Source organism: Schistosoma mansoni, chromosome W (assembly GCF_000237925.1).
Source record: "Schistosoma mansoni strain Puerto Rico chromosome W, complete genome".
In the NCBI taxonomy this organism is placed as follows: domain Eukaryota; kingdom Metazoa; phylum Platyhelminthes; class Trematoda; order Strigeidida; family Schistosomatidae; genus Schistosoma; species Schistosoma mansoni.
The window spans coordinates 29,407,162-29,425,406 of NC_031502.1; the positions used below are offsets into that span (position 1 = coordinate 29,407,162).

Here is an 18,245-nt window from a genome sequence, read left to right on the forward strand (position 1 = left end):
CAAATATGCATACACGTACGGCGGTGGGTCTGAGTTTTGGTGTCTTAACTAGGCTTTACTTATAAAATGTAATTTTGTTTAGTCAGGGCATCTGAGATGGTGATGACATTCTTCTGACCTGTAGTTCATATTGTGGTGTACTGGTTCCTCAAGCAGCTCACCGAATGTGAAATAACGATATAGTTAGTAGTTGGAAATTGTCCACTTACTGTGATAATTACCTCGATGGTATGGCTCAGTGGTCAGGCAAATTAGTGCATCTGTCCCACTTTTGCGTCGTTCAAAATTATGATCCGGAATCTCCATTCAAACACCACTGGGGTACCTTGTTGGCACGTCAGACAAACGAAATACCACACGTTTTCCCACGAGGTGTGTACACAGTGTCTGTTTCACCGACCGATCTTCATCGAGAAGATGAAGTTCGCAGGTAGCGTAGTAATTCAAGAGTTTTGGTCACGTGACAGTCCGATAGATATGAATGCTTCGAATCACTGACCTAGTTCGGCGTGCGTCGGTAATCGAGTGTAAGCAGGTTTTTCGGGTGCCGGTGACGTCTGGGCTGTGGTTTTCTGAGAGAATTCCACTCCAAAAAGAATGACAACAAATTTGTGATGAAGTAGATAGTAAGTCAGTGTTAGAACTTTATATCATGTCAAATGCCCCCAACCTCAACGTTGGTTACCTTCGATTCGGTGGAATTATCCCACAAACAGGCCTCAGCCGTTTCCACGAAGATATTGAAGTCGCATCAGTTTCTGATTAACTAACACGACATTTACCATATAGGCCTCATGAACTTTAGTCTCCGACAGAATCAAGGGCAGTATCAAACACTATGGGTCCACGACCACGGTGTTTTCGGTGTCCCTTCATGGAAGCCCTATTACAATACACTCAGTGAAAGAATTCGACAGCGAACGCAGTATCGATATATCAACCACGGAAGATGCTTTCAATCAAGAACAAGTGGAACATACACTCGGTAGAGTAAGTTGATGTCATGGTATCTTACGCTAACCGTTTGACCCAGCGTAATGTGTTGTATATCTGTTAGCGAACGATAACATCCTTACAGATAGTGATTCGGTGTAAGCTTGAATGTTTCACCCCAGTTTTTCGTGGTCTTCAGTTGATTACTTACATGTGCTGTTAAAAGCTCAATAAATAGTTTTAATGTGTTGCGTGTTTAAGCGTGTGTCTCACATTCAACGTCCGGTGATTAGATGAACATGGTGAGTGGGATGGGGCTCATGGGTTGTTATGTGTGTTTCCGTCGTTCTTATGACTAACGCACTTTTCTCTACTCTTTCATTGTCGCTCGACTAGGTAGTCTGAGATACATTTTGGTTTTTATTTCGCTGTCTAAATATTTTTATAAGTTGTTATGAAGTGTTCAGTCATAAGTCGTTTTAAGTGTGCACGAGGTTCTGTTAGTGTTTCCTTGCTTTAATAAGGCGTTTCGTGACTCCAGTGATCACTTCCATTTCCAAACGGTTACTGACGATAGTCAATACTGACCATCTTAGTAACTATTTCGATGTTTGTCTCTTACTACAACTAATCTATTCTACTCTTTGAAATTTCTTTATTACTTACGCCTGTTGCCCCCCAATGAAACATAGACCGCCGACCAGAATTCTCCAACCCACTCTGTCCTGGGCCTTTCTTTCTAGTTCTATCCAGTTGTTCATATCTGTTTCCATTTTATACACTAAAATTAGTCTTTTCGTATAAACAAGTTTGAATAAGATTCGTTGATTCGCAAAGTTTTCGAAGAGCTTTATTTTTTAAATCACTACTTACCCACCAAATATGATACCAATTTATTCAATCGTAACTTCTTGTTCTAGTAGATTTCCTTTTGATTTTGAAGAGGGAACGTTTTGTCTTTCAATAGGGTGTGAAGAATTATTTTGTAGGTCGTACGTTTTAAAACTCGGTTATTTAGAAGCACTAGGTTGTTAGACGGAACGGCATTACGCTAACAATATAAAATGCCTGTATTATTTACTTGCCCAACAACTTATGATTTAAAGTGAAAAACTGAAGAAAGTTAGTGAATAATATGCCCCCTTAGGTTGTGTTTACGATAATATCTCTGACGCGTACTAGGTGGATATGAGCCTCGTTTAAACATCAGATAGTTTAACAAATGTAATGTGACCTTCTATAATAATTTTGTTCCGCTCATTATTTTAGTTTCAGGTAGAGGGTGGAGACTGAAGACAATTCAGATTCTTTGACTAATACAGCTTTTCTTTAGTCACTAAGGCATTCCATCTTAAACAGTAAGAAGGTAAAACAGTCTGATGGGTTCTCTGATCGAACGACTGACTACAATCGGGTTTTATATATTCATGAATGAAATTAACAAACACATGTGACCTCATGATGTAGGAGTTCGGTTGAATATAGTTTTTATACCTTATTTCAAACACTATCCAGTCACTGAATATCGAGTAATGCACTCAAAAGTTTTTTAACTGCGTATGTTGAGTCATGCCTTTTTTATCATAGGCTTGAATCATTATAACGGGTTAGATACACACAAGTTAACTTAAATTGGTTAAAGAAAAAGAGGACTACTATTTGAAATATTGAATACAGAGGTGTAGACGCAGGTCACTGAGGTTATGATTGTCAAAATTTTTTGTGAAATATCAAAACGATAGACCAAGGCCAAAATAAATAAAATATAATTAACTTGAATTCTAATATGTAGCCTACAATTATCCATAACAGAATACGATAATGGTGATAATGCTAATTTTATAGCATTTACTGCATAAATAAAAGATCAAATATGAACAATGGAATGCGAACGGTTCTAGCTCAATCATTTGGCAGCACCCAGTTGTAAGAAGAGGTTCATGTTAGACTGAAGCATAATAATAATAAAATCATAGTGATGATTACATTCGGGTGTAATTCTGTTTTTGGTTGCTGTTGTATAGATAGTGCACTGAACACATGCAAAAGAAAATCCAAAATATGTCATTGTTCATCTACATAGAATGTTAATTCATCTGTAGGGAGATAGGGAAAGATGAACAAAATAAATAATATATAGTGAATTTATGAACATTGTTAGTACACAAACACACTAAAATAAGGTAAAAATCACCAGGTAAAGCTCGACTAACTACTATTTCTTTTTCATTTTAGCATGAATCTCATCCAAACTTATTTTGTCTCATTTGAAATTCACTCCAAATCGTCTGAAATATAAAATACTCGTAGCAATCCACTAATCTTTAGTCATGTTTTATTTAAATTAATTGGCAAGGTTCTGTCTTCTAACAACCTAAACGCGATTCAAGATTCAGAAGCTCTGTTCCATATATACAATTTATATTAACCAAATATAATACCCAAGACTAAAAACAATGGTAACCAGTGAGATAAGCCTGTATATGTGAAAAACAGGAAGCATATTTGAAAAAATTCATTACCATCAAAAAATCAGAATGAATTACTGTACTGGTGTTCTATATCCTGATTTTGAATGCTTCCGTTAGTGATGCACACATTAACTTTTCATTCTGCTTTTAACTAATAGTAACTGGGATTCATTTAAAGAAAAAAAACACTGTACATCTGATTCGTCTTAGCCTAAGACTCTTTGTGAATATATACCTATCACGACGAGCGTCGAACCTCATACCAAGAGGATTATCTTTAGATTATCGGCTCGAAACCCAACACTTCACATTTCTAATCAAAGTTAATCAGCGAGGTGTATATATATATGTAAACAAATATATGTGAGAAATCGGAATACCAACTTACTCATCCGTTACTATTTCGCTTATATGATTGTTTCAAGTATCGCCTTGATCATAAATATTATTATCATCACCAGTGTCTAATTGACTTGACTGTTCATTTTTATTGACTGATCTACCGAGACCTTCATCAAATTTTCCCGGTGAATGACGAATCTGCATTTCATTTATTGTATGACTATTTGAATCAGTTCGGAATGATTGTGCTTCATCTACTGGACTAGCAAACTGTTGATTGATAATCGGTAAATTACTCGTAGACTGTTTATTTCTGGTACAAGCACTATTGTTATGATTATTAGCCGAGATTGCTTTAGCCACAGCTTCTGCTTCAGTCTGTAGACGGCTAATTCTATGACACAGCATAGCTAAACTTAAATCTGTTGGTTCTGCTATCAACTGTTGAGTTTCAGTTAGATAATCAATGCCTAAAATATTTGATTCTTTGTTGTGAACTAGAAATAAAAAAAAACTAGTTATGGAAATCTAAGGAGGTATATATATATATATATATATATATATATATTATTTTGAAGAATGAATTGGTTGATTGTGAAGATCAGTTCAGTTTCGAGATATTTTTTATCACAGACTGAAAACTATGAAGTGATGGATAGCTGTTTCAACAATGCACATCTACGAACCTGCGGGGAATCGAAATCAGGATCCTCCAGTACTGTGGCAAAAGTAATACCTTTAGATCAGTGGGTCACAATCAAATGGTTCATATTTCTAACTTTAGTCAGTATCTGATAAGGTGCAACGACATTCGATGAAACCTATCTTCCAAAAGGCATGTGTGAAATTCACCAATAACGACTTATCACAAGTACCGTCTTAAAGTCTTATGTTCGTCGAGAAATATAAAGTTTTTGACCTGAACGGATATGGGGTAGTGCAAGCTTACTGATGTAGAGTCTCTTAACTAATATGAAAAAAGTATTCAGACGACTCTAAACTTCAGTAGTTCTCTAGATACGATAAATCTATGATGAAAATTGCCTTCGAACTGAAAAAGAAATCATTTATATAATTATCTTATTTTCAGGGTGTTAAATTTTTAAGAATTTCACTGAAATTAATACTATTCAAATAGTGAGTCCTACTCACATTTGAAATCCTAGTCTATTTACAACATAACATAAACGCTAAATTGCATTATCAATAAACAGCTACTTGACTTTCTACTTCGTTGACTTCGAGAAATACATATAAAAGCTCTTAGACAGTGAAACAATTATTATTTACACAGACTTTATGGTGACTATAACACGGGGATAATTTTCATTGTGAACTAAACATCTAATTAAAATTAATGGGTACCGAATAGGTGTTTTGTTTTTAATTTCGTTAGTGTAATAATAAGACGAAGATTATCAGAACTATGTGATGATATATTAGCGCAATACATTTCGAACAATCTGATCACACATATACTTGTTATAATCAATTATAAATAAAAATAAAAATTTAACTAGACTGGAAATGGGGGGGAGTAAGAGGAGACAAGGATAATAATAATAATAAAAATAATGTGAAAACAATTTGAAACCTAATCACTCTGAATAATAAGCTAATATTACCTAAGTAAGTTTAAGGTGAGAGCAAACTGTTTTTGAATACACAAAGGGGGTTTAAATTTTCGTATGGCTAAGGCTTCAATAAACCTTAGTGTACACCCTTTTACACTTTTATACAACACCACAAAAGCCGAGTTTAGATTAATCTTATGGCCTGTTTCGATTATATGTTTGGCAATAGAGGATGATGGATGTTTATCCTCATTTGACTCTATTTGTTTCTGCAACAATTATGGTATATTTTTTATATATAGTTGAAATCATGAGTCAATTTTGGTATGTTTTTATTCGTAACACTCCACTGGCCAATAAATAACCGCAAATTCAGACTAGGTCGAACATAGAAACATCTGGTTTCAATAGTGGTGGGTTATTCACAATCATTGAGCCGATGTTCAGTGGTGCATGTTTTTTAGATAATTAGGTTGTGAATCTTCATTGACAGAGGTGGTTGTGACGTATAATATGTATGTCCAACCACCACCTAGACGTCGGAGTAAGCTAAAAGAAAACTACAGATGGTCAAACTAAGACATGGTATCAGTCCATAACATCATTGATTGTTAATCTGAACCATGTTGGACCCGGTCAGGGTCCACGGTAATCGCAATCACTTATTAGAGACGGTATGATATCTCCCATACATAACTTTATATTCTGTCTTTTTGAGCCATATTCCCAAAATTCACTCTTTTTCATTATGACTGTTGCTACAATTATTTTGACTCATTTGCTATGAATCTCAATTTATCATGCTAATATGGTATGATGACTTTAGCTAGTCCATATTTGTTTTAGGGTTTATATTGATTATGTCTGGTTTCAATTTTCTTTACTTCAGTCAATTTACGAAGTTAGACATTAACACCGTTGGATGCCAGCTCAGTGGTCTATCGGTTATGGGCTCTGGCTCGAGACTGGTAGGTCCTGAGTTCGAATCTCGCGAGCGCGGGTTCGTGGATGCGCGCTGCTGAGGAGTCCCATAATAGGACGAAACGGTCGTCCAGTGTTTCCAGGTTTTCCATGGTGGTCTAGCTTCAATTGACTCATGCTTTCAACTATGGAATTTACGATATACCATGAACACTGTGCACAAATACCGAGAACAACTATTTCATCATAAAATATAACTGACAAGGAAAACTCTTTTGTTAATATGCTTTTCCGCATATTAATTCTTATTTCCCTTAAGAACGTCTAAACTGATAGAAGTAAACGGATAAAATGACTAAACCATTGCAGTTTTACCACTGCTAAGAAAACACTTCCATGATCAAAAGTAATTTAAACGAATACAGAACCTTTGCAAAACAAGTCGTCTTATTAGACTTTATTTGAATTCATTAGAGAGAAAATTCCGAACAGAATAAAGCTTTTCAGAGAAATTATTGAAAGAAAATAAAACCCATTATCACTCATAAATTAACCAGTTACATTCATTTAGTGCCCATCGTCTCAATTATATGGTAAATCATATAGCTGAATCATCCTGTTGTATTTTACACTGTCTAATATGATGAGCAAGAAATAAAACCACCAATCAGGTCTTAATTCACTGAAGAGTAAGAGAGAAGTATTCAGTCTTTTAGGTATAAGTATGCTATTTCGCTAGGTGAAAAAACCTATTCTTCTGGTTAGTAGTCTTGTCGTTGATATTAGTTCATTTGTGGGCTTGAGTCGATAATCCAGTGTTGTGAGCACACACAATCCAGCTAAATTGTATCATTACGTTCATCTATCAATCAATATTGTATTAATTTCACACTAATAATTCCACACTCATTCAGCATTTATCACTAATCCGAACTAAAAACACTGTTTAGTCTACTTCGATAAAGTACTTAGATTAGACAGAAATTGTGTAGAAAGAAAGCGTATAACGCACAATATTATATACCTGAAAGACCAATTGACTGGGATGGAAGAGAACTGACATCTGAATGACTTGGTACAACTTCACCGGAGCTCATAGTATCTAAATCAGGTCTATTTTTTCAGCAAAAAAAATGATTGAAAAAATAAACAAGTGTATCGAGATTATCATGAATTGATCAAATAAATCGAATGAAATCAACGACAAGAATGATTAATAGCAAGTGTACACATCAATCGTTACATTCAACAACTCAAACAGTTAGAGGGTAAATGCCTAAAACAAATTTATTGGAACTAAACATAAATCAGTTCTACTGGACAAAAATATGTAAGATTCTATGATATAATTGTATACCATGGTCAGAAATCTTAAATAACATTTCATTAAATCAGATTCGTCGATACTCTCCTATTACCTCTACTGTTTTGAATTTTACCCTATTAAATTAGTCTGTTGCTCCGCTGCTGTATTGTGACAGCTTTAATCAATGTACAATTGAGTCAAATCATACACTATATGTTTTGCATGAACTGTATTCTCCAGATTTAAAAACTACATTAACAAATTTATATGATAATAAGCTATGTATCACGAATTCGAGAGTTCATTCCTGAAGTTTTAGTGAAAAGCTGTGACTAGTGGACTTTAAACATATCGGACATGAGGCAAAACCCATTAATGGCATTGAAAGAGGGTGCATAATATCATGAATAGATTTAAGTTAGACACGTACGCCATTGCATGCCAAATCATCGGTTTAGAGGATAAGTGCTTCCGTGAGATCGTGGATGCGCATTCTCTAAGAGTCTCATACTAGAATGAAACAGCTGTCCAGAGCTTCCCAATTTTAAACAATATTCTAAGATTGGTTGGCAATATAAACTATAATATTACAAATTCATAGACGACAGTATAGAATCCTGTACAAATAAATACAGATGTAAGTTGGTATATTAGTACAATAAGAATAAATGAATATAATGAGACCAGAAGAAGAGGAAATGATAATATCAACTGCAACAGAGAGCTAAACGTAAGAAATTTATTCCCAAAAGAAGCATTAGCATCGGAGAATCAAAGGTGTGGAATAAAATTAAGTCGAATATTTAGAGAAAAATAACACAGAATGAATCCAACTGCGTTGTTATGACTGAGTTTGGGTCATATCAAACCGCATACTCAATCATAAATTTTGACTGTTGCTCATACCAAGGAAGTTCGCAATTACCAAAACTGAGTTAAATAATCAACCAGTTCATATACCAATCCTATTTATTTGTTTTGGTTTCTTTGGGTTTCTTTCAACCTACTAATCCCATGCTGCAGACTCTTGAGAACAATTGCTATCATTGTAGATGAAAAGTTTAGGATTAACAAACATAATAAGATTTAATTAAAGCTAGTAATCAACGTTTAACCTAAAAGACAACCGTTTTTTACTCTTTTCTGTTAAGAGTAATTTATCATTAGTAGATCTTAAACACCAACTGAAACCCTTTGGGGTTACTTTCAGTCACAAGCTATAAATATATATATTGACGTTTTTCTTTTTGTGCTTCCTATTTCCATTTACCCTTGTTATTTGGAATATAATTTCCTTCCTGTTCAACAGTGTTTTGATTTGGGGACTTGTCGAGTGGATTGGTGTTTAAAAATACTGAGCAATAGGAATAGCTGGGTCGTAATAAGGGAAATTATAACACAAGGGAAGAAGAGAGACCCTGAAATATGATACAGTAAACATCAACCAAATCGTATTTGATGGCGAAGCTCTGAAAGAGGTGGAAACCTTCACACACCTGGGCAATATCACCAATAAAAAGGGTGTCTGAAGAGAATGTGAAGGCACGGATTGGCAAAGCAAGGGTAGCACTTTTACAATTGAAGAATATTTGCAACCAAAAAGAACTATTACACAAGATCAAAGTCAGAATTTTCAGTACAAACGTCAAAACAGTTCTATTGTACGAAGCTGAAACTACCACCATTATCAACAGAAAAGTACATCTTTGATGTGTAAGCTAGGAAAAGACGCTGACGGTGGATAGGATACAGTTTACGGGAATTGTTAAACTGCACAAGGTAATGCCTAACTTGAAATTCTCAAGGCACAAGGAAATGAGGCAGATCTGAGAATATATGGTGTCAGGAACTACGGCAAACATCAGGACCAAAAACAGCACTTAGCAACAGCTGGAAAGGAAACTCAGCACAAGGTTAAAGATCCCTGGTTGGTAGCCTATGCTCCGAAATCGGTAGCAGGCTTAAATAATATGTGAGATTCTACATACCAGAGTTGATTAAATTTTGAAATGGTAATATAACACCGAGTGCTCAAACGAAAATGTAATCAAAAACATAACACCAACACCGGTTCACCTTACTGGCAAATAACTAAAGCTCACTGGTGTTTGAACCGATCGATGATGCTTTTTTACCGTTAAGTCTCAATGAGAAATTATTAAACAGATATATTCAGCTGACAAGATTCAAATGAGATAAAACTCATATTTGTGTGTTTGTATTCATTTTTCTATTATTAACAATATCCAACTGATAAAAAAGCATTGGGGAGGAAAGGAAAAATAATAAAAAACTGAATTTACTTTAAACGTGAATTTATGGCTTCTTTCTGATGTTCCAACGATACATGACACAAATTTGGTTTACAATTGTACATTGGTTCATAATTCAATCTATCACATTCCAAATTATCATGAATGTGCTCAGTGTGAGAAGAGCGTTTAATGCACATATCACGAGAATTAATTTCATCTGATAAGATAGATTTACTTGGTGTTGAATTTTCATCACTAGTCAGTGGATGACAAGTTTTATTATTTTGAAAGATTGTGCTCATCATTCTCATAGCAGATTTGGATTTTACTGTGGCAGTGTGTGGTGAATTGCATACATGTTTCGGTTGATTAACAAATATTCCATTGTCATGGTTATTTAGTAATAAACATGATGAATTAAACAATTTCTCCCCATCATTATTGTTACTTTTGTTACTATTATTATTACTATCATTATTAGCCTTAAGATTGGAATCCTCCCAAAAACGTCGATTATTTAATACATGTTCACTTACGTCACGATCTCCTAATTAAAAAAATAACACGATTCAGAGAAATATAATACAAAACGAAAACAGATCCATATTTCAGATATGGATTAGAACGTTGAAATACATTTAACTGACATTCGCTTGTGAAATGTCAAATTGTATTGTAACTACATTACTTGATTTTATTTCTTACGAGACAACTTTGAAGTATTTACACAATCAAAATCCATTAGTAATATTGTAAGAATGATTGATATCTAAAGAATTTGAATAATGAAGCTAAAAACCAGAGGTAAATGGTCCCTTGTTTAAAAATCCTTTCTTATCAGTTACGATTCCAGAATGGATTTCATTACTATCTTAACAACGCAAGTAAATAAACCTTGATTTATCATTTATGCTAATGTGACTTAGTTTTATGAAATTTATTACAACGTGGTAGCTTAATAATTAAAGTGTTAATATTCCAGTCACCGAACTACATGTTCGAACGCTGTCGAACTACTAGCTACAATGATCTTCACGGAGAAAATGTGTAGCAATGTAACGTAAGTTGTATTCATTTCTAAATGTGATTGATTTATATTAGTGCATTGTGGATGTTGAAATACTTTTCTTTTCGGATATTACATCATTTATTGTCATTTTAAGTCGTCTTTCATAGTAAAATGAACTTATTAAACCTACGTTCTATCCAAAAACATAGCCACGTTCATCAATTTGACATGAAACATAGCATTCAACAACTGTAATAGATCTCATTTGTTTTAAAATATAGATTAGTTTCCAAAAAACTATACAACTGACTGAAAATATACTCAGATAAGGATAGTGAAAACGAAAGCTAAGCAATCAGTTTATGACAAATGTATCTATTGTTCAGTTTGATTAACTTAACTCATCCTAGTGCATCTACTTTATTTATTTTATTTAAACACATAAATATTGGTACAAAGGGGTACCAGATACATATGCGCCGCACAAACCTCATTTGATTTGTGTGAGGGCTGTGATACTGCCCAGGTGCCCAAACCGAAGCAGGTGGTTTTTTAGGGGGCCACACCCGGAGCTTTTGATCTAAAGGTCTAACCCACAAGCCAGTGGAGCATCGTGAGGAGATGCAGTCCCATGGTAGCCGGTGACCAATAATTGGTTCATACGCCATTTATTCCTTCAGGATACAGGAGCCCATGAGCACCATTGGTTTGGAATCAGGGCTTTCCAACTCCCATAGGTGGATTCTACATATCCACCAACCCAGTTGAAGCACCGGACATTCGCTTTCCGTCCTCTCAATTTCGTGAACAACCCCCCCCCGCCACGAGAGGGCAGTGAGTAGGACTTCCCTGGAAGAGGCTACATACGCATGGCCATGTGAGAGCATTTTGAGAGGGGGAGCGGACTCTCCCCACTCTCGGCCGTACCAGGGCATTTGGGGGCTGAGGAGAATTCGAATGTTTAAAGAAATGTGGAAAGATAATCTTTAGAGAATAATTACTGATTTATTACAGAGGGTTTGGTGGCTTAGTTAAGTTTCACACAGAGATTGTCTTCTTGTCAGAGGCATAGGTTTTTAAAAATATACTCAATAAGTTGTGCATATGACAATCTCTCCTTCCAATTTATATGCTTTTGTAGATAGCAAACACACCAGCTCACATGGCAGCAAAAATGTCCCATTTACGTGATCTGAAATTTACCAAAACGTGTTCAATTATCTGAAAGACAAGCTTTGTTCAGCTTCTGTACTAGTTCTGCCTGACATATTGTCTGACTCTGATAAAGAAATTCTAGACATTAATATTGGTAAAAAAGCTATTGGTGTTGTCTTATCTCAAATTGGGTCCAATGCTAAGTACTACATGTGCAACCAGGACCAACCTATATACGAGTTGTACTGCCTCAATCAAGTGAGCACAGTAGATTTATACTTCAGTAAAGGGTCTTTATTTGAACGAATGTCGACAACAAACATCGAAGTATCACCCTGATGATAACGGATTAGTGGAGCGGACAAGCAGGACTTTAAAAGGATAACCGAAGATTTTTATACAAACTAAACAAGTAATACCCTTGGATATGAATTGCCAAGTTCTCTGTTGAAGTACAGAGGAGTTTACAAGTGTTCACAAAACAAGCACCGGATTTTTAATGGACATATTGAGAAATGGACCTAACTAGTGATGATATATTCTTGGGAGTTCAGTGGGATGACCCGCTAACAATTTTTAACTGATTGTTAGACTGAGGGGCGACATTGCATACTGCCATAGTTGGGCTCGGGCAAACTAAAAAAGCTCAAATTCAGAAATTTTAGGATGGCGGCAAAAGTTGAAGCACTATTATGGAAATTACTGATGAAGTTTTGCTTAAGCGATCGAGGTTCTTGAGTCAGAAGAGAGACAAGCAAGAAAATGAGTGGGTTGAGTCTTAAGTGGTACCCCGATAAGTTGCGGAAAACACCTATGCACAATATCTTCGATGCCTAATCTTTCCCGTTACCACCAATGCTATTATTACCTCTGCTATGGGATTACCCTAACGATATCATCTCGCTGCGCTAATGGGGTATGGCAACTTCAATAGACGTACAAACGTACCAGGTTCTACATCGCATTTGACTGACTGACTGACTGACGAAATGGTATAGGAAGGAAAAGAGAAATCGCGGAGCATAGTAGTTGATTATAATCAACCAAAGCGAAGCTTAGTTGTAAGAGGTGGTACGAATATCAAAACTACCATTATTACTGTTTTTTTCCAAATTCAGAGACACCAGGTGCTCTGAGTATCAATTGGAAAGCAGCGGCAACTAAAGATACAATTCATCCGATGCAAAAGTCTTATGATGGGTTCTAAATAGATTTTAGGTTGATAGGTAAATCAGTTGTCCAACTTCTAATAGGGGACGAGTGACAGCAATGCAAGAATCGGTTGCATTGTACAGAGGTTACTAATTTGTTATAAACGCTTCTGCTATACTATGCTAATGCATGTAACTATATATATATATATATATATATATATATATATATATATATATATATATCAAATCAGTGTAAATAATCGCTGATAGACCTACCTGTCATTGTTTTTTCATCAATATCATTTTCTAAATGCTGGATTTCATTTTTTATAATCTGTCCTGACGGTGTTATTTTTGTAGTAGTCTTCATCATCAGATTAATCGGATCATTACATATTGATGAGAAATGGTACAATTTGTCAGGTTGAAAATGATCAGAACATTTCGTTGTTGTTTTGACTGCCGTTATAGACGATGACAATGGTGAATTAGCACTGTTGTTGTTTTTCCCCAACTGATTACTGTTATCATTCTTATTACAGTTGATTGGAATAGGTCTATTAGTTACTAGTTCCTTTTGTAGATCATTCCCACTCAACTCATTAGATTGTTTACATTTATAAGATACATAAGATGATGTATGATTACTGCAGGATGGAACTTGATCAGTTGTTACTAATGACAATGGTTTTATATTGTCTTTATGATATCGAGGTAAATGTTTTAACTTACTACATTGAGATCGTTGAGAATGTTCATGATGATGACTAAAATCAGTTAAGCGACGGTTTGATAAACTTTTAGAGCTTTTATTCCTCAATAAATAGCTTTCTGATATTGTTTTCCCATACGATGACGAATGTGAGGATGATAAGGATGACGATGATGAAGCACATAACTTAGGATGAATTAAAGTAGTGTCACTGAAATGAAGAAGTCAATAATAAAAAGAAAATTTAATGACGAGAAGCATGTTTCTTACGTAAAGGTATAGAAACTAGTTTATAAGAAAATGATTTAAAATCGGTTACAAAATGTCATATTTTAAAAGTTAATTTGCATCCATAAAAACAGCTTCATTGTAAACTAAGAACTACTGAACAATTTTAATCACCAAAGATTACCTCTTCGTATTGAATCAAATCTACGGCCGTACAACAATTAACCAGTAATATCACATGTAGATTGTATCAATATATAGATCATTAATGACGTATGAAATTAAGGCCGGTTTATCAAAATTAATTACTGCCCCCCACATCATTGACTGCCGATAGCTTTTACTTTCAACCTACTCTATCAGCCCTAAACTTCACATTAAAGTTTATACAACATAGTATAGATATTTAATTAATTGACAGTATAAAGACGGATATGATGTCGGTTCATCAAACAAGATTTAAAATGAGAATATGAAAAGATAGTCCATGGGGTTAATAGATGGTTGAGGAAGGCATATTCAATCATCCATATCCGTATTGTATCACCATTCTTTTAGTTATACGGAAATGACCACCAATGGATGTTTAGGAATCAACTAAGATTTAAACTTTATTCTTTGCAGTAAATCACCAAAATTTACGGTTGTTTCGGTAGATAGTTCATTTCGTTGATAGATAAATTCCAGAAAAAAACTCTGACGATTTACAAGTTGTGATCAATTTCATACAATAAATTTCTGAACTATCGGTTGGAAGATATGTCAAATAGGCCAGGTCATCATCATGGAATGTTGGCATTTTAAAAATAACATTGAAACAACTTTGCTTTCAGTTTATTATCCACACACACACACTCATTAATGAAAATTTTTTCACACCTCTTCCACTTTCCACTTCTCAAACCTGTTTGCCAACAAAATGAATAGATTTAAAAGTGATAAAATAGGTTACCATTGTTTAAAGATGGATATAAAAGCAAATAATTTGCAGAGTGACTAACTTTTTAATAACAATGAACTCTAGTAATCATGTAGTTACCAGTTCAGATTCAGTTTTTAACGTATTTACAGCTTACTGCATCTTTTTATACATTTTGACGAAGAAAAGTGTGCACTGAAACTTACTAAACGCCTATTTCTCTAACACTTTTTTTTAACATTGATGGTTATGCCATCAAAATATATCGTTGGAAGTGACGGAAAAAAGCCTCAATCTTTTTAAAGTCAACAACCATTTTGCTTTGAAATATGAAAGATTCCAATTGTAAAAATGACAACAACATATATAAGCAAACAATGTCTTTCATTCATGTGGGTTGTTGTCATTTTATTTTGGCCGGGAATTACACCATCACTTTCAACACACTAAAAGATGAATATGGTCATATGCATATGCGAATCAACTACATAAATGTGATATGTGTCAAACTAATGGGATTCATTTTGTGGTTGTTGAAGTGATTTTGGAGATTCGTTCAAACGTCAAGTTAGTTCTCGCACTTTCAAACCATCCAACTAAACAATAACTAACTTATTACTGATTAATTTCGAAGCAGATCGCTGGAGTTATAACGAGTATGAGACACTACGTTACCGATGACAGTAGATAGTAGTTAAGTTACACCGCAAACCAACTGAAAGGAAATATCTTGACCATTGGAATTAAATTTAGTAGTCTAAAGGTATTCTGTGAACTACGTAAGACCTGAAAGGTTTCAGTTTTATATTATGTAAGACCATAAATAAGCATTGCTAAGGTGTCTTAAACTAACGCTAAACAGCTTCGCATCGGTTACTACTTTTACATGACTCACTAACAGTTGTTAGTGGTTGATAAAAACCGTTATCAGCTCTGAGTGTAAATTGTAGTCACATAGTGTTAAGAACACAATGACATGATAGATTGTAGTCGAATGAGTTGTGTAACTAGATATCACAGTACGTAGTGTTTCTCCAAGATATTTGAAGGCAATGACAAGTAGTTAGTTCTTAAAGAAAAAAACAAACTATGACTATTGCTGAAGCATTCTAGTTGAAGAAATGGGTCGTTAACAAATTCCAACTTTGGTCTAACTTAGATATTTCTTTCAATCAGTCGAGCAAAAATCGCTAATCACCTTGGAAGTACAAATTTGCACTCGATGAACCTCTTTTTAAAATTTTGATGCTTTGCAAATACAACTGGAATAAATATACAGATTTCGTTGTTAACTACCGATATTGAATTGTGACAAACAGGGACCGACATACTTTTCTGTGTCAAGTCTTAAATTATCTAGAACTGACTGATATACATATAATTAGGTTCAAAAAGGAGACGGCCTACCTGCAAACATTAGGAACCTTGGTTATTCTTTCCCAATTCGCTTCACTAACTAATCCTGGTTGATAATTTGAAGAGGATTGACATCCGTTCAACTTTTCACTAAAAATTGATCTAGGTGAAGAGTCTATATCAAGTCCATTGATATTGTTATTGCAATTATTACTACTATTATTATGAGTGATGTCTATCGTCTGTGTTTGAATAACAGAAAATGGTTTTTGTTCTTTGAAATTACATTGTAATTTACTGTCATGATTGAACCGACTCGTTGATGCCTCACTGAACTGTAACTTTGATTTATCCTTTGTAGATAATTTAAACCATAATGGATGACGTGAGATTTGGTTAACCTTTCGTTTATTACTGATGTTATTATTATTAGTATTACTATTATTACTAATACTATCATTGGTAGATCGTAGAACAGGCAGTTTTAAAAGCTCCTCAATTGTATTCCTATTTCTAGTATGATATTCATAATCATCATAAGTTGAGTTTATATCACTACCAACATCCGTCATAAGATTACATTCATATTCTATCATTGGTATAATACCATTATTAGTATTAGGAGTAGTGATTGTTGTCGTTGCAGCAATGGTTGGTTTTTGATTTTTCAATGCCTTAATTGAATCTATGATGTTTAATGAATTTTTCGGTTTATTCATAAATCTATTTTTTAATAAAAGTAATTTATTCGAATCAATACTTGATTGCAAACTGTCATGATCTGAGAGAATCTCTGATGTTTGTGATACTATATCATAATCATGTATAGTTTGTCTAATCTGTTCAACATCGTCATTATCATCACTTAAACTATTATCCATATCATTATTAGATTTCGTATAGTTGTGAAATTTCGATATGAAGTTTTGTTGTCTATCATCTTCATTATCTTCATCATTATCCGTTTGTTCTTCATCATCATCTTCACCAACATCACCACCATCTTCACCCACTTGGTCATCATCATCGTCTATTTTTTCTACCTCGTCAGCATCACCACCACCACCATCATCATTGTTGTTGTTGTTCTCAGAGTCGCCATCACCAAATTCCCCTTCATCATCACCACCATAAGAGATTGGTTCACTGAAATGCGTAGATTCTACATCAACATCTTCATGAGGCATTAACTGTTCACTAGTATTAAAATATCTACTTGAATCAATAAAGAAGCCATCTTCCTCACTATTGACATTATTGTTATTATGATTATTATCCTCATTACTATATGAAACAGTTAATTGGCTGATATCTAAACTTGATAAAATCGATGAGTTTATTACAGGTTGTTCTTGCTGATTTGCGGTCAAAATTAAATTTAATAATGGCTCTGAAATGTCAATAGATAACTGGGCAATTGAATTCGTTTGTAGTTCATTGAGCTAAAATGTAATTTAAGAAGAAAATTTTAAAGGTGAAAAACAAAAGATAGTTTTATTATGAAAATACTTTATTATGATCGTTAGACTAATCCACTTTACCATTACAGTTGTTATGCGCACACATTGAAAAGATGTGTGTTCGAAGCATGGCTCCACTAAAGAGTAACATTCGTATGTTAGACGCCTGGTACAAGATAAAGTTGGCAAGTCAGTTGATAAGGCTGACACCAGTGAACAAGACTTGTTGTGTACCTCCCCCAACCACCTACCTTGATACATAGTTCTTTTTAGCATAAAAGTAAATTGAAAGAAGATATAACATCAGATCACAGTCACTGACTTGATATAAACCATCTTGGTAAGTATAAAGTACTTGATCGGGGATAGAATCTGACTGATATATAAGTTGGAACCCAATATACTCAGGCTGATAAAGTCTGCTACGTGACCAGCAGTACATGTAATCAT

General features: G+C 34.4%; 1 protein-coding gene across 1 annotated transcript in view; it reads right to left on the reverse strand.

Moving 5' to 3' along the window:
* Positions 1–2,677: 2,677 nt before the first annotated feature.
* The window catches only part of Smp_147520 (putative tripartite motif protein), a gene marked incomplete at its 5' end in the record, with an annotated part of 50,964 nt that continues 35,396 nt past the window's right edge, over positions 2,678–18,245 (reverse strand). The window contains 5 exons of the mRNA XM_018789282.1: positions 2,678–3,029; positions 3,793–4,243; positions 7,266–7,354; positions 9,851–10,349; positions 13,397–13,887. Of these exons, the coding sequence (XP_018654741.1) occupies positions 3,825–4,243; positions 7,266–7,354; positions 9,851–10,349; positions 13,397–13,887 (1,498 nt within the window). The 3' untranslated portion in view covers positions 2,678–3,029; positions 3,793–3,824. The remainder of the gene's footprint in view (positions 3,030–3,792; positions 4,244–7,265; positions 7,355–9,850; positions 10,350–13,396; positions 13,888–18,245) is intronic.